This window comes from Entelurus aequoreus, linkage group LG09, assembly GCF_033978785.1.
Source record: "Entelurus aequoreus isolate RoL-2023_Sb linkage group LG09, RoL_Eaeq_v1.1, whole genome shotgun sequence".
Lineage (NCBI taxonomy): Eukaryota > Metazoa > Chordata > Actinopteri > Syngnathiformes > Syngnathidae > Entelurus > Entelurus aequoreus.
In genome coordinates this window covers 16,825,665-16,848,811 of record NC_084739.1, presented here as the reverse complement: position 1 = coordinate 16,848,811, position 23,147 = coordinate 16,825,665, and the positions used below count along the sequence as shown (strand labels likewise).

Sequence of the window (23,147 nt, the reverse complement as noted above, 5' to 3'; positions counted from 1 at the left end):
CGTTCGTAGCCTGTATGGGGATGTAGCTCAGTGGTAGAGCGCATGCTTTGCATGTATGAGGCCCCGGGTTCAATCCCCGGCATCTCCACTTTTGCAGACATCTATCGTCACAAAGTGGACCACCAAAATAATCGAACATGGAAAAACTGATAAATTGCAACTCACAAAAAAGTAATCAACACTCCTATTGTGATATTTAAATTGTATGACACTAGAGATCGGCAGTGCGAAATTATCAGCGATACATGTTTTAAAATGTAATATCGGAAATTATCGGTATCGGTTTCAAAAAGTAAAATGTATGACTTTTTAAAACGCCGCTGTACGGAGTGGTACACGGACGTAGGGAGAAGTATAGAGCGTCAATAAACCTCATACTTGCCAACCTTGAGACCTCCAATATCGGGAGGTGGGGGGTAGGGGGTGGGGGGGCTTTGTCGGGGTTGGGGGGTCGGGGGCGTGGTTGGGGGCGTGGTTATTTACAGCTAGAATTCACCAACTCGAGTATTTCATATGTATTTCATATATATATATATATATATATATATATATATATATATATATATATATATATATATATATATATATATATATATATATATATATATATATTTTTTTTTTTACATTTTATTTATATAGAAAAAAAATAAAAAAATACTTGAATTTCAGTCTTCCGTTGGCTATCCATTAGATGGCAGTATTGTCCTGTTTAACTTCTCCGTTCATTGGGCAGGCAAATCCTCTATTGTGGGAACGCGGACGTGAGAACAGGCTGTCCCCACTCAGTCTCAGGTCCGCATTGAGCTGGAGGGGGCGTGGCCTCCAGCTCCGGCTGAATACCGGGAGTTTGTCGGGAGAAAATCTCTGCCGGGAGGTTGTCGGGAGAGGCGCTGAATACCGGGATTCTCCCGCTAAAAACGGGAGGGTTGGCAAGTATGATAAACCTTAAAGGCCCTGCCTTTGCGTGCCGGCCCAATCACATAATATCTGCGGCTTTTCACACACACAAGTGAACAGCCATACAGGTCACACTGAGGGTGTCCGTATAAACAACTTTAACACTGTTACAAATATGCGCCACACTGTGAACCCACACCAAACAAGGATGACAAACACATTTCGGGAGAACATCCGCACCGTAACACAACAGAACAAGTACCCAGAACCCCTTGCAGCACTAACTCTTCCGGGACGCTACAATATACACCCCCGCTACCTCCTACCCCAAACCCCACCCCCACAACCCCGCCCACCTCAACCTCCTCATGCTCTTTCAGGGAGAGCATGTCCATAATTCCAAGCTGCTGTTTGGATGCATGTTAAAAAAAATAATGCACTTTGTGACTTCAATAATAAATATGGCAGTGCCATGTTGGCATTTTTTTCCATAACTTGAGTTGATTTATTTTGGAAAACCTTGTTACATTGTTTAATGCATCCAGCAGGGCATCACAACAAAATTAGGCATAATAATGTGTTAATTCCACGACTGTATATATCGGTATCAGTTGATATCGGAATTGGTAATTAAGAGTTGGACAATATCGAAATATCGGATATTGGCAAAAAAGCCATTATCGGACATCTCTATTTGATGTCCCACCGGAAGTTTACACAATTTCAATTGTTAAACTTCCTGTTGTCTCAGTGATTTGTAGTGAGGTCTATTTTCCCATCATTTTTTTAAAACCTTACATTTTTCAATCAATCAACATAATCACAAGTGCCTCAGAGGGCTTAAAAAAGACCACACATTACTGTGTGTTAAAACAGGTTGTTCATCAAGAGTATAAGGAGACGGGGGAATAACTTACTTTAAGTAAACATATATTTAAAATTCATATGGCCATCTATAAAACAAACATTTTTGGTCCTACCAAGTTGTATACAAACTCCATGGTGTGTTGCGATCTACAGTCCACCAGTGATGACATCATGGAGCAAAGGCGTAATTTCAGCTAGTGTAGAATTTTCATAAGAAAAAGGGTTTAAATGACACAAAGGCAAGGACAGGATTCAGAAGGCACTATTTGTCACGGTTCACCTGACACATGAAACGTGACGAATTGCGGGAGTGCACTATCCACTTTAGCCGCCATTCCAACTTTGACCACAGCGTCAGTTGCTATGGAGAGTGGAGCTTTCCCTCATTTTCAGCAGACTCCATTGCAAAATGATTAACCCCTCCTCTTTCTCTCATGCGAGATCCACCCAGGAATGGGGCCATATAAATCCCTTTCCTACTGTGGCTTGTTGCATCAAATAATATTGAGTTTAGAGCTGCCATTGCATGCCTTCATGCTTTATAACGACACGTTATAGGATGTGCTCACGAAGTCAGTTAAGTCTTCTCCAGTAAAAATGTTCTGCTTTGTTGTAAAATGTCTAATGTTATGTTGGTTGCGCTTTTTATCTGTAGAAAAATGGCAGAGTCGAAAAGCAGCGGCCCTCTTACATACACACCTTCAGGTGAGCCAGAGTACTGTGCACGTACGTCCTGTTGTGATTTTTATGTTCAATATTTTACAGTCCACTTGGCAAGATTCAACACTTTACACGGACCGTAGACAACCATTATGTGTAATTGTCAATATGCGAAAAACACAGTACTTCTTTATTCCAACAAATATAAAAAAAACATGCATTTACATTTTTTACAAGTATCTTACATTAAACATAATTAAACAAACTGCCAAAACAGTAGCAAACGCCAAAACACAGCAAAAACATATTTACACCTCCAAGAATAGCATGCTTGCGTGTACTATAGAAACAAGTGTGCAATTGCAGTATTAAATAACTTCAAGCCTGAGGTGTAAAACCTTTGACAAACACCATACAAATATAGAACACTTTTTTGTCAAATACTGTATGAAATACAGGCACATCGACATGTAAACAGTAAAAGGGTGAGTTTCAAGAGATGCATATGTTGGTGCAAAAACCTACAATTTGTCCATAAAAAAAACAAAAACGTTATAGGTGAATAACTTAAGGAGCAGGTGGGAGGGATTTTACTCTATTTTTTTAAATCCTCTAACGCATGTAAAGGAAAAAATATTTGTAAATAGTAGCCAAAGATCGTCAATTTAAGGACCTGCTGCAAAAATGCAGGTGAAAGCAGTTTTAAGTTTTGGTGACAGCTTTTTCTTCCCTTGAGTGTGTGTTGTGATGATTTGCTGTGTCGCCTGAGCGTCCATCTATCCAAACTCTCAGCTGGTTGTTGTAGTGCTTTGTTGCGGTGTCTCGTTATCTTCCTCATCAGCAGAATCACCTCTACTCTCTTCCTTCAAAGCCTGCTGTCGGCCATCGCGGTCCATGTCCTCCTTAACGCATGTCAACGTTTCCACTGGCAAGGGCTTCCAATAGTCGTAAAGCTGACACTGCAATGTAAGTAGGTGACTTAAAAAAAAAAAAAGTATATACACATACATACATATACACATTTATATATACAGTCGTGGTCAAAAGTTTACATACACTCGTAAAGAACATAATGTCATGGCTGTCTCGAGTTTCCAATATTTTCTACAACTTTTATTTTTTTGTGATAGAGTGATTGGAGCACATACTTGTTGGTCACAAAAAACATTCATGAAGTTTGGTTCTTTTATGAATTTATTATGAGTCTACTGAAAATGTGACCAAATCTGCTGGATGAAAAGTATACATACAGCAACATACATGATCAATTTTGGTGATGTAGAAAAGTTACAATCAAATCAGCTTCATGGCATGGCCTCTTAACTTCATGTGAGGGGTTATGATTGACGACACCTGTTGACTTCTCTGAGCCCATTTAAATAGAGCTCATGTGATGCAGTCATTCGACTCGGTTACAAACGCGACAATGGGAAAGTCAAAGGAAGTCAGCACAGATCTGAAAAAACAAGTCAGGAAAGTCACTTGGAGCCATTTCAAAGCAGCTTATGGTCCCAAGAGCAACTGTGCAGACAATTGTTCGTAAGTATAAAGTGCATGGCACAGTTTTGTCACTGCCACGATCAGGAAGAAAACGCAAGCGATCACCTGCTGCTGAGAGAAAATTGGTCAGGATGATCAAAAGTCAACAGAGAACCACCAAAAAGCAGGTCTGCAATGATTTGGAAGCTGCTGGAACACAGGTGTCAGTGTCCACAGTCAAACGTGTTTTGCATCGCCATGGACTGAGAGGCTAACATGCAAGAAGGAAGCCCTTGCTCTAGAAGCGACACCTTGAGGCTCGTCTAAAGTTTGCTGCTGATCACATGGACAAAGATAAGACCTTCTGGAGGAAAGAACTGTGGTCAGGTGAAACAAAAATGTATCTGTTTGGCCACAATACCCAGCAATATGTTTGGAGGAAAAAAGGTGAGGCCTTTAATCCCAGGAACACCATGCCTACCGTCAAGCATGGTGGTGGTAGTATTATGCTATGGGCCTGTTTTTCTGCCAATGGAACTGGTGCTTTACAGAGAGTAAATGGGACAATGAACAAGGAGGATTACCTCCAAGTTCTTCAGGACAACCTAAAATCATCAGCCCGGATGTTGGGTCTTGGGCGCAGTTGGATGTTCCAACAGGACAATGACCCCAAACACACGTCAAAAGTGGTAAAGGCATGGCTAAATCAGGCTAGAATTAAGGTTTTAGAACGGCCTTCCCAAAGTCCTGACTTAAAACCCCATTGAGAACATGTGGACAATGCCGAAGAAACAAGTCCATGTCAGAAAACCAACAAATTTAGCTGAACTGTACCAGTTTTGTCAAGAGGAGTGGTCAAACATTCAACCAGAAGCTTGTGGATGGCTACCAAAAGCGCCTTATTGTAGTGAAATTTGCCAAGGGACATGTAACCAAATATTAACATTGCTGTATGTATACTTTTGACCCAGCAGATTTGGTCACGTTTTCAGTAGGCCCATAATAAATTCATAAAAGAACCAAACTTCATGAATGTTTTTTGTGACAAGTATGTGCTCCAATCACTCTATCACAAAAAAATAAGAGCTGTAGAAATTATTGGAAACTCAAGACAGCCATGACATTGTGTTCTTTACAAGTGTATGTAAACTTTTAAACACACACACACACACACACACACACACACACACACACACACACACACACACACACACACACACACACACACACACACACACACACACACACACACACACACACACACACACACACACACACACACACACACACACACACACACACACACACACACACACACACACACACACACACACACACACACACACACACACACACACACACACACACAATGTGTGACAACTGTACATTGAGAGGTTTGGATTGCTGGAGGAGCATCTGCCACTTGGTGTAGATCCTGGTCAGCAGGTCCTTCACCTGCAATTATATTTTGTAATAGGCGGAGTATAATTAAAATGTTTTGTCACATTTCACTTTTTATAATCTCAGGCAGTTTAAATAAGGTCTATCCAAATATTTGACCTTGCTTCTGTATAGACATTTCACACTCTCTCGGATATCACACTTGACATGTTTTTCGAGTTCAAAGCAGATCCCCAGCAGCTGGTCCTGAAGAAAGACACATAAGAGGCAAATAATGACACACATTGTGTGGTGTACAATAGCTGTGTAATGAGTCATTTTAGTGGATAGTAAATATACACTGCCATACAAGCTGTACACTGACTAGGGATGGGTACCTTTCACATTTGAACCAATATGGTACCTGGGAATCGATAATGGTACCAATTTTCGGTACTTTTGGGTGTCCACGTGGTAATAAATGTTAATAGTTTGATAATATATTTATTTTATATGTAACATTTAGCACTGCACTAATAACGATAATTGAGCTGTCAAGATGTTATATCTTGTTTTCTTGCATTTGAGTCTCATTTGCAAGTATTATATCGTAGACTTTGCATGCAGTTGCAATTCCAAGACGTTAGATGGCAGTAGTTTATAGACTATGGTGTGTTGTAGTAGGCAGGAGGTAGTCTTTTCCATTAAGTTGAATGTGGCAGTCTTGTCTTTTATTGCACCCTACAAAGTGTTTATACTCTAAGTTTGGTACTTTTTACACACCAGCTGTTTAATTGTAACATGCATCTTAGTTGTAGTTTTGATTACCAAATCGCTATGCTAAATGCTAAGCAGAAGCATTTATGCAGAATATTCAATGTAGATTAGCCTCAAACTGAAAAGATAAGTGGACCCTTACTTTTGAGCGCTTTCTATCGGGTAGGCTTGCTTTGTTGGAATGGAAAATGCAGGCATGTGAAATGTTTGCGAAAACGTTAAAACATTAATTTTCGCGTCAAAGTATCACTTCTGTGTTTATTTTAAATATATATATAAAAAAAATCCAACACAAATTTGTTGAACGCTCGCCTCAGCCGCAGGTACTCGCTGTTTTGCTTGCCTGTACGCCGCACTGAATTGTAGGAAAGGGAGACGATCAGGGGTGCCGAAAAAAGCTCGCTAGTTGGCACAGTTCGCATCTTCTAACTAGCTTACTTAATGTCACAATCCGAACACTGTTGGGTCGAAACCAGTTGTAGTTCTAGAGTATTTATTATTAGCCACTGAGAAGGTATATTATTGTAAACAGAAGCCACAACACCAGAAGTATAGAACCTGAAGCTTTGGAATAGAGTTCTCAAATGGGAAACGTTACATTACATTTTCAATTATAATAATGTTAGTAAATTATCTACAAAACACAACAACTTCTGGTACATTACACGGGACATGTAGGTGTCAAAAAGACAGCCAAAAAGTCAATAAATGACAACAAATCTAAACAATTTTTAAATATAGTGTAGAAATGCACCAAATTGCAGGAAGTCTTGATTTTCAAAATGTTCTTTCTGGGCTTCTGTGGCTGCACTTTGCGCCAATAAAAATGTTCTTCTTTTTTCCCCATCAGTTTTCCTCTTTTTTTCACAAACGGTGCTCGCATGCCTGAAAATATCAACATTACCTCGAGACAGTCCGTGACAACTACGCCCGTTTGCATTTGAGATGTGCCACCAGAATTGACGTCCCATGCAACAGAGGTATTGAAACATGCTTGATTTTACGTGAATCGGTACCCGATAGTACCGTGGCAATTTGGTCTGTCACTTTAAAAGCACTGAATTCAGTACCCATCCCTAACACTGACCACTTTAAAGTATATCCAAGTTGAGTTTCAATGGTAGTGCCTCATGAGTGAGGGGGTTACTGTAGGACCTGTCATACCTTCTGATGAGCTGGGAAGATGTGAAAATTGGAGGCTTCATTTGTCAGTGTCAGCAGGCTGTAGCAGAGGTAGTAGGCCTGCAAAACAAACATTTTCAATGACACTAAAGTTGACATTCATTGCCCCATCGTAATGCAAGGTGTGCCCGCTGACTGCACACTCACCTGCTGATCCAGAGAAGACCAGCCATCCTTTTTAGGACTACTGTTGGAGGCGTTCAAGATGTCGCGAAGGAGGGAGGAGGGTTTCATAAGGGGCACATAGGGCCTGAGATCAGAGAGCTGTACGTAGAACAGATTTACACATTACTACAGACATCCTTTTGAAAATATATTTAGAGAAACAGGAACCTGAATTTCTTCTGCTCTTGTAGGTTGGTACTGACAAGATCCATCTAAGACTTTTGAGATCATTGCGAGACTGAGATGCTGTCGCAGGCATCTACTAGAGAAAAATGTGGTTAGTGTATGGTCAATTTTCCCAATCAAACCCAACAAAGAGGCTTTCTTACCTTCCGCGAGTGCTGTCAGGTAGCAACTGAACCAGAAGGCACATGTTGTGGTGGTCGTCTGTCAGGTCAGTGAAGGCCTGGCAGATTCTGGGCAGCTGAACGACATTTCACACAAACATTAAGTAAATAGACACAAAATGACAACTGTATTTTGTAGTTTGGCTGCAAGCATCACGCCTTTCAACAACCAATCACTACAGTACAGTGGAACCTGGATTTACGAACCCTTCATTGTACAAAACTATTTGATTTACGAATCAGACCGAATGATATGGTTTGTTGTACAAATGTTTCATACAACCATTGTGCCTGCAGCGCAGTCATTTTGTTGCCCGGCAGCACATCCATTGTGGGCGGGCTGATCGCTCTCTGTTGCTCACTGCTCATTCCGTCAGCACAGGGCTGCTGTTAGCTACCGTGCTACTTTGAGTGCTTTTTAAGTGTTTTATTAGCAATTTACAGCATTTGGACAATTACAAACAATGTGTACTTTGAAACATTCGGGAAGAATCCACAGAGTTGTCGACACGGCCTTCCCCCACCTGTTGCAAGCAAAGAAGATTAAATGACAAGGTAAAGTGGATTTCTAATCATTGTAGTGACCTGAATGAATTTTCAAATAGTGAGTGCTGGCAGGGCGCAGGTTGTTTAGTCTTTGTTATGAAATAGAAAGTTGGTCCATCACTCTCCTATGTATGTTTGTTTGATATGCAGACTGTATAGCACTTGGGTTAAAAAAAAACTATTACTAAAATAGGGATTTTTGTCCAGGCTGCAACGCATTCATATTTAAAGTATTTCTTGTGGAGAAATTTGCTTCAATATATGAACTTTTCTAGTTACAAATTGTGTTTAAGAACCAAGTAAATTCGCAAATTGCGGTTCCACTGTATACAAATCTTAGGCAACTAATCTAATGCATACAACTCACCATTGCCTTCCAGTCCCTGATGTTGTTGACTATTTTAAACAGCACAGTGTAACTTTCCACACTCGGCAGGGAGATGAAGTGAGTATCCAGACTCACTCGAGCCACCATGGTCATCAGCAAGAGCAGCTCAAAGTCACTGTGCGCCTGAGGACACATGCTCATGCAGTAGGACAGGTACTGTGTACCAAGCACAAAGGAGAGAAACAAGCAGTCGGTTTACATGCTGATATCTCTTGCTAAAGTTTCTTTCTCCATGTAAATGGTGCTTTCTGTTACTACCTTAAAGATGTTATTACAGTTGAGTTCAGGAAAGGTGTTCCCATCTCTACGGCTGGAGGGATCATCACTTTGAATATAAACATCCTCCCTGTCAAAAAAAAAAATACATTCAACAACAAGAAGGACAAAGTAGTCTTATTTAAAAAACACTTACAACAAATCTCCCTCTGTAAATGTTGGCTGCAGGTTTTCCAACGGGAACAATTTCACAAACGCAACTCCCATGTTTAGCAGGACCAGCGTTACATCAGCCAAAGCAGGCACCCACACATTAAAGAGCTGGCTTCCGTTTTTCACTAACGCAGCAAAAAAAAAAAACATGACATGAGGAGATGACAACAAAATGATGGGAACAAAGTAAAGATACTCACCTTTGTTATATGCAGCTGAGCCTGCAATGTCACAGAGGGCCTGTAGCATCTTGTCAGATACCATCCCCTCAGAATGCACAGACATCATCTAAAAAATGTTTACAAATTATTGGAGTGTGTTCTACTACTAAAGTCATGCTATAGTAGGGGCCTACCTTGAATAGGAACTTAGTAACTTGAGGTGGGCATGGTGAGTTATAACCATAAGCTTCTTGGAATAATCCTATATTCAGATGCAGTCTCATCTGAGCTGGGCTGGACCTGACACAAGTAGAGCAAAAACAACACAACAAACTATTTAAAAGCACCTGGAACTGATGGGAGTAACACTAACACTACTCAGAAAAGTTAACGAACAATAAACTTAATATGTAAATACCTCACAAACTTTTTTGCTTTGCTGACTTAAAATGTATTTTCTGGGTGACAATTTATGAGGTGGCAACCTGTCCAGGGTGCAACGTTATAGGCTCCCGTGACATTGAGAGAGACAGCAGTAGAAAATGGATGGATGGATTGAGGATATATCAAGTAGTTTTTTAGTTTACTCCTATTTCCCGCAATGTAGTATTTTTGTCGATTTACCTCCGTGCTCTGCGACGTGACCGACTGGCTTGGAAACTCAACAAGAAAGTGCCGCGCTTTGCATTACAAATGCAGACTTTCTTACCTCCGCCAAAGAGGTTATATTTTTGCCGGGGTTTGGTAGCAACATAACTCAAAAAGTTAAGATAGATTTTGATAATTTTTTAATGATAACAATTCCTCTCATCTACTATGTACATACACCACATCCTGCTTACGGCGTTCCACACCCCGCCACCTAGTTAGCCCTGTGCTGTGCAGAGGATTTTGGAAGATGTATTTCGGAGCCGGCAAACGCTAAAGCATCAGAAAAAAATACACTCCCAAGTTTTTGTTTGATGAAGTCACGCGTCACTGCATTATTTTTAAGACTTTGAAACTGAAATACCGCAGTATCTACAAAACCGTTACATAGTATTGGTAAACCTTTGAAATAAGCGGTACAAAAGGATACCGACTGGTGGGATGGTTGTATCATTCAGCACTTGTCTCCTTGAGCTGATAAATTAGGAATAATTTTAACTCCTTAGATAAAAAAATGCTTCCAAGCGAAGTTGGCAGGTCTTATGCTGCATTCCATTTGTTGATAGCCATATAGTATCAAGTTGGTAGCTTGTGAATTTTCAAAGTTGACCAACTTTTCGGCTTGGTGCCACAACATTGTAGTATACAGCTGAGATGCATGATTTTTACTCTAACATTAACTTTTACTAACTCAAAGGCAATAGAGCAGCAGTAGCTCAAGCTTATTCTTCATCATTTTAGGGCGGGTCACAACCAATGTTAGCAGATACCGAGCTAGTAGCTGGCTACTCTTAGTGCGCGAAGGAGCAGTGTGAGAAATGTGATGTGTTACAACGCCAAAAAAGTAGTTAATCTGTGTTAGCTCTTACAATAACAATGTCGCTATAGCTTGGTTAATAAGCAGGTCATGCCCCTGTAACTGGGGCATTGTTGGTTGTTTTGGATGTTTTTGAGAGCGCTTTATAAGCAGACTAGATGAATCCCAATAACCTGCACATTCAACCGCCTCGTACTAGCACATTTTTTTACTTTTTAAATCGTACATAAAAAGGGAAAGACGTGTGTTTCCTGTCTTATATAAAGATTGTGGATAATGGAAAAAGAATGCAGTTCCCTTTTAAACAATGTATCTTTAAATGGACTGTACTTATCATTTAGTAGGGGTGAACATCAACATGTTATACCTAAAAAAAAAAAATAAAAGTGTGTGTGAAAAATACTAACGGCTTAAAACTGGATTGTGTTGTAATTTAACAATGGCAGCAAAACTTCCCTGTGTCAAAAATAGCCTTTTTTATACTGAAAGGTTTTTGCCTTTCTCGAACCAAACCTCTGCAAAAAGAAGTGATCTACTGTATTCTCACACACAAACAAGGCTCACCAAAGGAGTGTTTTCTGTGCTGCACTTTGCGGTTTGACCATGCATTCTCTAAGCTGAAGAGAATCCTGACTGAAAAGCTGCCCAAATTTCTCCAGGTCAAACACGACCTCGCCCGGGGGAACCTCCCTGAATGCACAGGCGGCCAATGAGAAGCGCTGCAATAATTTCCTGAAAAAGAAACAAAACAAAATGAGTGTGTGTAATAAGATAAAATGTATCCATAGCCTCAGATACAAGTCGTCATATTAGATCCTGTAATAAAGGTACCTTAGCTTTTCACACAGAACCCAGTGAAGGTGGGTTCATGTGACATACTGCAGCATCGGAGTCCGACCATTAGTTGCGTAACGTCCGTTTCTAATGTGACTGTCATTTACACGGCTTTTGTACCAGGCTCAGACTAGAATTTTAGCGTAATTGTGACTTACTGTTCTTCACTAGAGATGCCCTCCTCATGGTTGTCTTCATCCTCATTTTCCACTATTCGCAACAGCTCTTCATCACACGCAGTACGAAGCTGTGCCTCGTTCTCTTTTGCCCTGTACAAACAAAACAGGTTAGCTCAAACTTTTCTCTATTAATGTAGTAAAATCTTCCTTTTCAGTGGTCCTTTACTTTTTGTGGGTGCGGATTTCTTTCAGCATCTGGTCAAGGCTGTTCCTGTAGGAGCTGCTTCTTATTCTGGTGATTGGCTGCTGCTGCAGTAAAACACATGCATACACTCCATAGACTGGTTGGAGTTAAGAGCAACATTGTGAGGAAAAAAAAAAAGGATCTTACAACTTTTAACGGACTGTTGGTACATCTTGGTGTGCTGGGCTCTGAAGAGGCAGATTTTTCTGGTGTATTCGGAAGCTTGGGAATGTGGTTCATGATCTCCTGCAAGGAGATCAGTTGATCGTCGCTGCTGTCGGAGGTCTGGCTTGAATCCAAATCTAAAGTTAGTCCCAGACCAAAGTCTAGGTCCTCATCTAAAGGATCCACAGCTTTATTCGGCTTTTGTCTGTGAAGTCCACTTGGCAGCCTCTTGATTGGAGACTGGGAACAACTTGAAGGTTGCTTGTGATCCCCATTATTGGTCTCGCTGTTTGGGACAGATTTGTTATTCTCTTCAAATTTGTGTGTTTGTGAATGACACCCATTTAAGGGAACAGGACAGTCGGGTTTAGATTCTTTAGAGGAAATGCACACTATGTTTTCTACTTGCATCCTTGTTAATGACACAAATGGCCTAGACATGTCGGAGTGGTTTGCTGATGACATGCAGATGTTTGCAGAACAAGTAAGTTCTAAGTCTTCGTCCTTAAGAGAAGACTTTGCAGAGCTATGGACACTGGAGTTGTGTCTTTTTTCTGTGGTGGCTGACATTAAATCTAACTTGGTCTTGTGCGTCTTGTGCACAGGGCTGAGAATGGCATCCGGGGTGAACAGGTCATTTATACCTTCAGAAACAGAGATAGTTTTTCGGCGAAGGGGTTTTTTCCGTTGTATTGCCGGAACGCTCAAAGACGCCCCGTTTAACTTTGATTTATGAGTAACATTGAGAGGCTTTTTGGGCTCCTCCGTCTGCTTTAATGTGCTGGGAGTCTGGACTAAAGAAGAACTCTGATGTCTATGTTGAGATAAGGGGCTGCTTAAGTGGGGATGAAGGGAGTTGGTAGTGGGCTTTTGGGGAACTTCAGTGCTTGATCTTCGCCTTTTGTCATATTCTTCTCTTCTTTTAGGCACGGTTTCTACATTTGGCTTTGAAAAGGATTGTAAGTGTACAATGTTATTGTCTATTAATTGCATTTGGACCTGCTTTGCCCCTGATGGCGAATGTCTCGTCATAAAAGGTTTGGCTGAAGGGGAAGTGCAGGACAACTGCTTAAATGTGGATGACGAATCCACAATTGTTGACTGGCCACTGGTGGGTTTATCTGGAATTTTATCAGGGTTATTGAGCACTGGATTTGGAGGTTGGATTTGGATAGGTCGGGCTAGCCGAAGACAAAGCTTCTTGGTTCTGCTGTCATTGTCCTCGCTCTCCCTGTGCCTCTTCTGAGAGGAGCTCACTACTGAAGACAGACAAACACACATTAGACAAATGTAAGGCAGTGGTTATGGTTATAGTATTAGTTTATTTCCAACATGCATACAGTTACAATGTGGTACATCACATATTCACAGTTTCACATTTCCACATGTCCAAAAGGGAACAGGAAGTAGCAGAGCTAATTTAATCCGATTCATGGCAATTGCTAACACATTTGTTCACTTCCTGTACTCAAATCAGTAACATTAAGAACTGAATATGTAATCTATAAAGTTCGCATGAATAAATAGTTAATAGGTTGCTGAATATGTGATAGATGTTGATGCTGCTTTAAATCTTTATATTTTCGCATAAGATTTGACCCACATCAGGACATAGTCTGTATTTGTTTTGTGTGTGAGTGAGCTCAAATGTAAGACTTTAAGACCATATTGAAAATAATTTAAGACCATTTCACATCCATACAGACAAAAAAGTACAAAGACAAAGAAAAATCAAGGTCCAAAGAAATGTAAGTAAATGTAAAAATGCTTAAACTAAATATACTAGAAAACTCTATATTGTAAACTAATTGGAAAAAAATATTAGCTAACATAAAAGTAATTTTTCAGATTTGCAGTAGAACTGTTTCTTTTGAAAAGGGTGCAGTGCTATATCAATATGTCAAGTGTTTTCATGTAACAACAACAACCAGAACTTCAGCAATGGTAGAGGAAAGCACAACAATATATTGTCTGTGAAAGGGACTGTTAACCATTTAGCTTTGCTTTAGCACAGAAGCTAACTTTTGCAGTGTTTTTGCGGCTGTCAGAATTGTACTACTACTGTATCTGCACAAAGTTGTGAAAAACTGTGTGCAGACAGAGTGTCTAAAAAGAAAGGCAAATGTGGCTTGCAAGCCTCAAACATATTCTGGCGAGTTCTTAAAGGGAAAATGCCCTTTTTTTGGAATTTTTCCTATCGTTCACAATCATTATGAAAGATATGACGACGGATTAATATTTTCTAAATGCATTTTAAATTTCAAAGAAACGTACCCGGTAAATAAAAATCCGAGCAAAACCAATGGGAGCGCCACTATTTCGCCCATAAAATCAGATAAATAACCATTGTAAAAGCGCTAACAATTCTCCATTTACATTTCATAACTTGAATATTAACCAAACATTAGTGATATTGTTAAAGTTAAAAGTTAAAAAGTTAAAGTTAAAAAATAAAAGTTAAAGTTAAAGTAAAGTTAAAGTACCAATGATTGTCACACACACACTAAGTGTGGCAAAAATATTATCTGCATTTGACCCGTCACCCTTGATTACCTCCTGGGAGGTGAGGGGAGCAGTGGGCAGCAGCGGTGGCCGCGCCCGGGAATCATTTTTGGTGATTTAGCCCCCAATTCCAACCCTTGATGCTGAGTGCCAAGCAAGGAGGTAATAGGTCCCATTTTTATAGTCTTTGGTATGACTCGGCCGGGGTTTGAACTCACAACCTACCGATCTCAGGGCGAACACTCTAACCACTAGGCCACTGAGTAGGTTATCATACGCACCAACAGAGACAAATTATTTATAGCGGCGACGTGATCACTTCCTGTGTGCCGACGTTCACATCGAGTGGTCTGCCGCTTTCTCGCTTCCCTCCTTCCTGTAAGTTTATTGTCGATCATAAATTATGCCTGCAACCTGGATAGAAGGTGGCTGGTGATATAATCGGACAAGTTGGTCCACTTTAATATTTTTTATCTCATTCACGGAAGAGACGAAGCAAATGTCAGCAATCGTCACACACACGTCAACCAATAAGAATTCGGCGGGTGAGGGTCATGGCAGAAGTGCATTGTAGGTCATGGGATGCTAACTGCTATAGGCTATATGCTACTGCTGTAGCTATTAAAATGGATAATTTAAAAAAACAACTGAGAAGAGCTGAACAAAAATGGCACCGAAAAGGAAATCATATACTGCAGATTACAAGCTGGACGTAGTGAAATATGCAGCAGAAAACGAAACGACGATCGAGCAGCAGAAAGAAAGGACGCTAGCGGCGCATACCAGGAGCGACAACGAGGAAGAAGATTTCATCGGATTTAGTGATCAGGAGTGACATATTGTTTGGTAAACGTATAGCATGTTCTATATGTTATAGTTATTTGAATGACTCTTACCATAATGTTACGTTAACATACCAGGCACGTTCTCAGTTGGTTATTTATGCGTCATATAACGTACACTTATTCAGCCTGTTGTTCACTATTCTTTATTTATTTTAAATTGCCTTTCAAATGTCTATTCTTGGTGTTGGATTTTATCAAATAAATTTCCCCCAAAAATGAGACTTATACTCCAGTGCGACGTATATGTTTTTTTCCTTCTTTATTATGCATTTTCGGCCGGTGCGACGTATACTCCGGAGCGATTTATAATCCAAAAAATACGGTATATAATTACATCATGTAAATAAAACCCTAAATGAGGTATTTGGATGTTTTTTTAGGGGCTCTATAGGCAGAATTGAACAACTACTATAGGCTCCATTGTAAGCAGACTTTTGATCTAATTTAATATTTAGAATGCATTAAAAAACACATCTGTTGTCACGTCTTTCATAATGATTGTAAACAATAGGCAAAATTCCAAAAAAAGTGCCGTTCCCCTTTAAGGTTTATTGAAGCCAATACTGCAAAGTTTGTCCAAAGCACTTTGCAACAGAAAGCAGCAGTAAAACAAGCGTATTCCAGCATTTAAAACAGAAGCATTCAGCTAAGGGGGAAAAATGCTACCCTTCACAAAGGAGAAACATGACCGCCAACCAACTCCTGCTAAGAAGCAGCTTACTGTGGTGCAATCATTTACCCCCGTATGCTAAGCAAGGGGCAGGATCACTCAACCTGTAAGTTGTACTATTGTTTGAAGCTAGAGATAATGAACATTGTCATTGTGTATTTTTCATTGAGATTCATTAATGACAGAATTTATTTTTCATGTATAATAGTGCATGCAGCTTTCAATGTAAACAAGTTTGTCTGTTTGATATAATTGTCCACCTACCTAGCAGTCAAACTAAATCTATGTATATGACGATAACAGATTAGGTAGTGTAGTAAATTAATATTACCTGGAATGGATTTTTCACATGAAGGCATTTGCATACGTTGGTCCTAAAAAAGGGAAAGAAATGAAGTCTCCTTGCAACAATATATTACTACACTTGTTTTATCAAAAACTCTTACCTTGTTTGACGGTGGTCTATATTCCGTGCTACTTCTTCTTGTCATGGACTTATGATCTTTCCTAGAGTCGAAGGATGTAACGCGGACGCTTGAATCTTTCTCTGGCTGAAGTAATTTAACAAGGGAAGCATTCAGACGGCCGTGTTGAGACCCATCATGTTTGTTAGCAACATGAATTGACCCTATAGATTGACAACAATGCAGAGGAGCTGGTTTGTCCCCTGAATGCCACTTGGCCAAATTATTATGTCCTTCCTTGCGTGACCCAGATGAATTAACTTTTGCTGTAGGATGATAGGACGGCTGGCAAGGTGAATCCGTTCTGTTGCGTTGGCAATCTAGGCTAAATTGTTGCAACATTCTCCTTGGCGGCGCTACGAGGCGGTTAGCGATCTGAGAGGGTTTCATTGGAGTCTCTGAAAGAAAATATGGGAAATTGTATAGTTAGTGGTGTTAAAAAGTGCAAGATCATTCATAAAAAAACATACAATTTAGATACAGTGGAAGCTCAAAATGTGACTTAAGATAATATAATTGTACTATAAACCCTGTCTACGTAACCGTTTTATAAATAGGCCGCATTTTGGATACCTTTGAGTTACATTAAATGTGGGATCAAAAATGGAATTTTCAATGGTTTCAATTTGTTTTACACTGGGAAAACATTTGTGTAGCTTTGCTTATTTAAATAAACATATGTTTAATTTCTAATTAAAACATGTTATGTATCCCCTGACAAATTGCAAGCTTATATTTAAAAAAAATAGCGCTAGAAAATGAATGGATGGATATTTGGTGCCCAAAGATTCACAGCTCTAGAAATAGTAGTAGTAGTAGTTGTTGTTGAAGAGAATAGCGAACGTTGTAATGCGCTCTGTAAAAATAATGCTTAAAATGACCAAAATACGTAAACATAACATGTTATTATGTGTCTGTTACTACATTATATATACTTACAGCATGTATATAAAACTTTGGAGGTTTTTGGAGCACTTTATCGGCAGGATTGAATCCCCATTACCTGCATTGTTAACCACCTCTTGCTAGCATTTATTCACGAATTAGAATGCATTGAAAGAGAAAAACGTTTGTGCTTGTCTCACACAGGGATTGTGAATGATACGCAAAATAAAAAAAATTCTAAGAGTTCTGTTAGACTTCCTCCATAGTGCAATTTAAAATCAGAAAGGAATTAATTGCAAGTGAAAGTGTAATTGCATTGCAACATTCCTTTACTGCCAATTGCATTCAGGTATTGTTTCTTTATGTACAAAACAATAAAAGTAAATATATACGCTATTTTTCTGGGAGTGTTATTTTGGTTAGTGCAGTCAGGAGAGGATGTAAGACACAGCAATTTTAGTGTGAAAAGCAGAAGTGTGCACTTGGTTTTTCTGGTGCATTTGACAGTGGTCCATGTGAGAGATTAAATTGTAAACCAAAGTACCTGCCGTCCTCTCTTCAGCGGTGATCTTGTAAAACTCATTGTTATCGATTATATTTGTAACTAACAGTTTCAGTCAGATCTTCAGTGTATATGTTTCATTCATAGCTGTATGTATCATCAGCACTGCTCTTTTAATGTCTTTAATGTTTCCCTCTTACACACATGTAAAAAAGATGTGTGCTATGGCTAGGAGTACCGTAATTTCCGGACTATAAGCCGCACCTGACTATAAGCCGCACCAGCTAAATTTAGGGGAAAATACAGATTGCTCCATATATAAGCCGCACCCGACTATAAGCCGCAGGGTTTTGATGTGTAATTACCGTAGTATATAGGGATTCCTGCTACCACGGAGGGGATTGTCGGGACAGAGATGACATTAACAATTATTAACAATAAATCTTTCAATCATTCAATCAAACTTTCACATCTTTGACATGACGAACAGCATTCGTGCAGAGTACAAATAATACAACGGTGCAAAGTAATACAAAGTGCTCGCCTGTACGTTATCAAAATAACCAGCCTACCGGTATATGAAAAGTCAGTCTTTAATCATTGTGTCATCGTCTTCCTCCTGCGTACTAAAACCACCGAAATCCTCTTCGTCGGTGTCGGAGAAGAACAGGCCGTAAATAAGCCGCACCCTTGTATAAGCCGCAGGGACCAGAACGAGGGGAAAAAGTAGCGGCTTATAGTCCGGAAATTACGGTAATTTTTTCACTTGGCCTCAGTCTGGTGGAAATGCATCATTTTGCAGGGCACACCAAACAATATCTCACGGCGCACCAGTGTGCCATGGCACAGTGGTTGAAAAACACTGCTCTAACCAACACATTTTACACATAAAATAGGCTATTTAAGTAGAAGTACGTCATGCCTGTGTACAATATCATAACAAATGGCAATCATATGGTTATTGTCAGTACTATCAGAAAACAAAGACTAAAACCAACTACAACCAACTCTAGCAATGATTATACTGGTGAAAGTAAGTAGAGCATGCTTAGCAGCCTAATGTACACCCAAAACTAAACAGAAGACATTTTACCAAGGTATGCCTATAGGCTACTGTTTCAAACATTTTATTGGTTTGCAAACAATATTTTTTTGACCAGCTAGGTAGAATTGCATCATTTCCCACAGCACACCAAACAATATCTCACGGCACACCAGTGTGCCACGGCACAGTGGTTGAAAAACACTGCTCTAACCAACACATTTTACACAAAAAATAAGCTATTTTCAAGTAGAAGTACGTCATGCCTGCGTACAATATCATAACAAATGTCAATCATATGGTTATTGTCAGTACTATCAGAATTGCATAATTTCCCACGGCACACCAGTGTGCCACGGCACAATAGTTGAAAAACAATGCTATAACCAACACATTTTACACATAAAATAGGCTATTTTCAAGTAGAAGTACGTCATGTCTGCGTACAATATCATAACAAATGGCAATCATATGGTTATTGTCAGTTTTTTTGGTTTTATTTAGCCTTTATTTAACCAGGTAAAAATCCCATCGAGATCAAAGATCTCTTTTCCAAGGGAGACCTGGCCAAGAGGGCAGCAGCAAGGTTACATTAAAAACAGTAAACACACAAAACATTTAATTTACAACATTAAAACTTACTCACATGACACATGTGCATACAGACAAGGTAGACTGCAGTCCTTCCACAGAAGCTTTAAACTAATTTAATGTAACAAGGGTTTGAAGTTGAATACTCGATTGTAGGTTATTCCAAGCCTTCGGTGCTGAAAACCTAAATGCTTTCTTGCCCAGTTCAGTTCTTACTTTGGGGACGACAAATTGCAGAACATTCATTGAACGCAGATTGTGACTTCCTCGTTTCTTTGTTAAAAGACAAGACAGATAAGATGGAGTGATAACCAGAATGGTTTTGTAGATGAAAACATACCAATGATTGAGGCGTCGAGCACATAAAGATGTCCAGTTAACCATTGAGTATAACACACAATGGTGAGTAAGGGGAGCGCAGTTGGTGATGAATCTCAGTGCACCGTGGTACACACTATCCAGCTTGTGGAGACAACCAGCAGTAGCATTCATGTACAACACATCTCCATAGTCAATAACAGGTAAAAAGGTTGTTTCCACCAATTTCTGTTTCACAGTAAAAGAAAAGCAAGACTTGTTTCTATAATAAAATCCCAGTAAAAGTTTCAATTTTTTTTACAACATACTGAATGTGCTCCTTAAAACTCAAGTGGTCATCAATTAAAAATCCTAAATATTTAAAAGCAGATACTAACATAATTTGTTGCCCATTTCTTGTTAAAATGTTCTCACACAGTGCTGATCTTACAGTTTTTGATGTAGTAAAGAACATGCACTTTGTTTTCTCTGCATTTAAAACCAGTTGAAGATAGCAAAGTTGTTCTTGTACTCTGTCAAATGCATATTGCAGATATTTAAAGGCCTCAGCAAGAGTGGGTGCTGTGCAGTAGATGACAGTATCATCAGCATAGAAATGGAAAGTTGAGTTCGGAATATTCTGTCCAAGATAGTGAATAATAAGGGGCCCAACACAGAACCTTGAGGGACACCCTTTTTCACTTGCAGTATGTCCGAGGAGGAACCTTCTATCTGAACAGCCTGAGTTCTACTTGCGAGGTAATTTATCACATAATATCTACGGCTTTTCACACACACACACACAAGTGAATGCCACGCATACTTGGTCAACAGCCATACAGGTCACGCTGAGGGTAGCTGTATAAATAACTTTAACACTGTTACAAATATGCGCCACACTGTGAACCCACACCAAACAAGAATGACAAACACATTTCGGGAGAACATCCGCACCGTAACACAACATAAACACAACAGAACAAATACCCAGAACCCCTTGCAGCACTAACTCTTCCGGAACGCTACAATATAGACCCGCCGCTACCCCCCACATCAACCCAGCCCCCCAGACCCGCCCACCTCAACCTCCTCATGCTCTCTCAGGGAGAGCATGTCCCTAATTCCAAGCTGCTGTTTTGAGGCATGTCAAAAAAAATAATGCACCTTGTGACTTCAATAATAAATATGGCAGTGCCATGTTGGCATTTTTTCCCATAACTTGAGTTGATTTATTTTGGAAAACCTTGTTACATTGTTTAACGCATCCAGCGGGGCATCACAACAAAATTAGGCATAAAAATGTGTTAATTCCACGACTGTATATATCGGTATCGGTAATTAAGAGTTGGACAATATCGGCAAAAAAGCCATTATCGGACATCTCTAATTTTATTGGTTTGCAAACAATATTTTTATGACCAGTTAGGTAGAATTGCGTCATTTCACACGGCACACCAAACAATATCTCGCGGCACACACAGTGGTTGAAAAACACTGATTTAATATATTTTTCTCCTGGTCCATATTTTCCATAGGTCATAAAAAAATATCAGTAGTTATCTCGGCCATCACAGAAAAACTTATATTCTGATACAGTTTTCCGCCATATCGCTCAGCCCAACTTTGACATACCTTTAATCTTCGGGGAATAGTATGTCGTATTCTTAAGTGTCCTGCAAAAGACAATTATTAGTCAATATCAGTGTTACAACCGCGAAAGACTGAGGGAACACATGTAGCAGTGATACACTCAGCACTAATAGTAAATCTCACATAGCCGACACACCTTGAACGCTTCTAAGCTTGCAGCAGACGGCCAATGAGGTGAAGACACCTGCTCCAAGTAATGCTGACATAATGTGCAACTATTATTACACCAACATGCTGCAGAAAAATGCTTTATTTTGACATATTCTTAAAACAACAACAACACTGTAGTGTTTTAAGGAAGCACAAAGACTACGTGAATGTTCGTGCACGAAACAATCTACCCCGAAAGGGACAAGCTGTAGAAGATGAATGCATGAATGGGCGCATTTTACTTTATATTGCTATACAGCTCAAACACTGTCAAGTTAGACAAAGATAAACAACGTCAGTGACTTCATCTCCTTTTTTGCATACTGTCCTACGTAGGACCGGAAGTGCACCATTTAGCTAGCATTAGCCGTTAAACGCTTTCACAGTATTTTAGCGATGTAAAAAAAAAAAAAGGCTTCTTACCGTGTATCCCCATGATTTTCACCTCCATTTTTCATGTTGGTGCTACACAAAGTAGATGTTTATTAATGCGTGCCAACCGCCACCGCGTTCCTGCGCTCAAATGATAGCCCGCCCGATGAAGACAGCAGCTGATTGTTGGCCCGAACTGCATCATGGGTATTTGAGTCTTCTTCCGAACGTTGCCAGATGGGAAATGACACATTAGTGGACTAGAACCTTAAAATTAGCGCATTTTGGGGAAAATTATTGACCTTGTTTAGGAACATGATCAGCCATCCGAAAACTTAAAGGACTATACGTTGCACCTCATCTCCTGTTATTACTTTACCAAAGCATTGTTCAACCCATCCTGATGTACTGTTCCACATGTTTTTTCACCATGCGTTCTGTAACCAACCAAACCAAACTCACATGCATTACAAACATAGCAGCTAAAATCATCGGCCTATCCACACCCAACATTTCAGATTTAAACCACAGGTCCATCACTCGACTGGCAAACACAATAGTCCAGGATATGACTCACCCACTACACCAATCATCCCACTACCATCAGGGCGCAGGTACAGAACCATCAAATTCCGGAGGGCCCGCCCCAGGAAAAGCCTGATCCCTGCAGTTATAGCCGCCCTTAACAGCAGGCCCGGCCGACCTGTCTGACAAGCCCGTAAATGTGTTTTGTCATGTTTGATGTATTTTTGTTATTTTTGTTTTGTGATGTGTAATGTCTATTGTTGAAATGTACGGCAGTGAAAATGAATTTCCCCACGGGGACCAATGAATCTATCTAATCTAATCTAATAAAAATGTTCAGGTTTTAGTGGGCAAAATGAAACCCACATCGAGCCCTGTGGACATTGTTCCTACTCCAGGTGTAAAAGAAAGTGCATCTCTACCGTCCTTCAAACCGCACTAAAAGAACACCTCCAGGCAACTACAACCCTAGACTAACCCCCTCCCCCCACCACATCCCCCCTTTCCCGATTGTAATTAATCAAATGTAAATAATCAAATGTATATA

At 39.9% G+C, this 23,147-nt stretch overlaps 1 protein-coding gene and 1 non-coding gene across 7 annotated transcripts; one reads left to right on the top strand and one right to left on the bottom strand.

Annotated features, from left to right (window-relative positions):
* Window positions 1-16: 16 nt before the first annotated feature.
* On the top strand, window positions 17-88 carry trnaa-ugc (transfer RNA alanine (anticodon UGC)). Its single transcript has one exon. It is a non-coding gene; the product is annotated as a tRNA-Ala (tRNA).
* A 2,486-nt stretch (window positions 89-2,574) lies between these two features.
* On the bottom strand, window positions 2,575-22,280 carry slf2 (SMC5-SMC6 complex localization factor 2). 6 transcript variants are annotated; one of them, XM_062058192.1, is made up of 21 exons: window positions 22,127-22,280; window positions 21,536-21,576; window positions 16,569-16,984; window positions 16,454-16,496; window positions 12,088-13,364; window positions 11,923-12,005; window positions 11,736-11,846; window positions 11,308-11,475; window positions 9,473-9,578; window positions 9,318-9,405; window positions 9,101-9,242; window positions 8,947-9,034; window positions 8,668-8,844; window positions 7,737-7,831; window positions 7,576-7,669; window positions 7,390-7,506; window positions 7,225-7,302; window positions 5,464-5,550; window positions 5,290-5,358; window positions 3,193-3,383; window positions 2,575-3,140 (listed from the first exon to the last, which is right to left on the bottom strand). In XM_062058192.1, exons 1-20 carry the CDS (start codon window positions 22,159-22,161, stop codon window positions 3,213-3,215), a joined length of 3,486 nt encoding a protein of 1,161 aa, XP_061914176.1. In that variant the 5' UTR covers window positions 22,162-22,280; the 3' UTR covers window positions 2,575-3,140; window positions 3,193-3,212. The 6 variants fall into 6 exon arrangements, with proteins under 6 accessions (XP_061914176.1, XP_061914178.1, XP_061914179.1 ...); XM_062058194.1 differs by having other exon boundaries at window positions 2,575-3,383; window positions 11,923-12,002; XM_062058195.1 differs by having other exon boundaries at window positions 2,575-3,383; window positions 12,088-13,361.
* Between the last annotated feature and the right edge of the window lie 867 nt (window positions 22,281-23,147).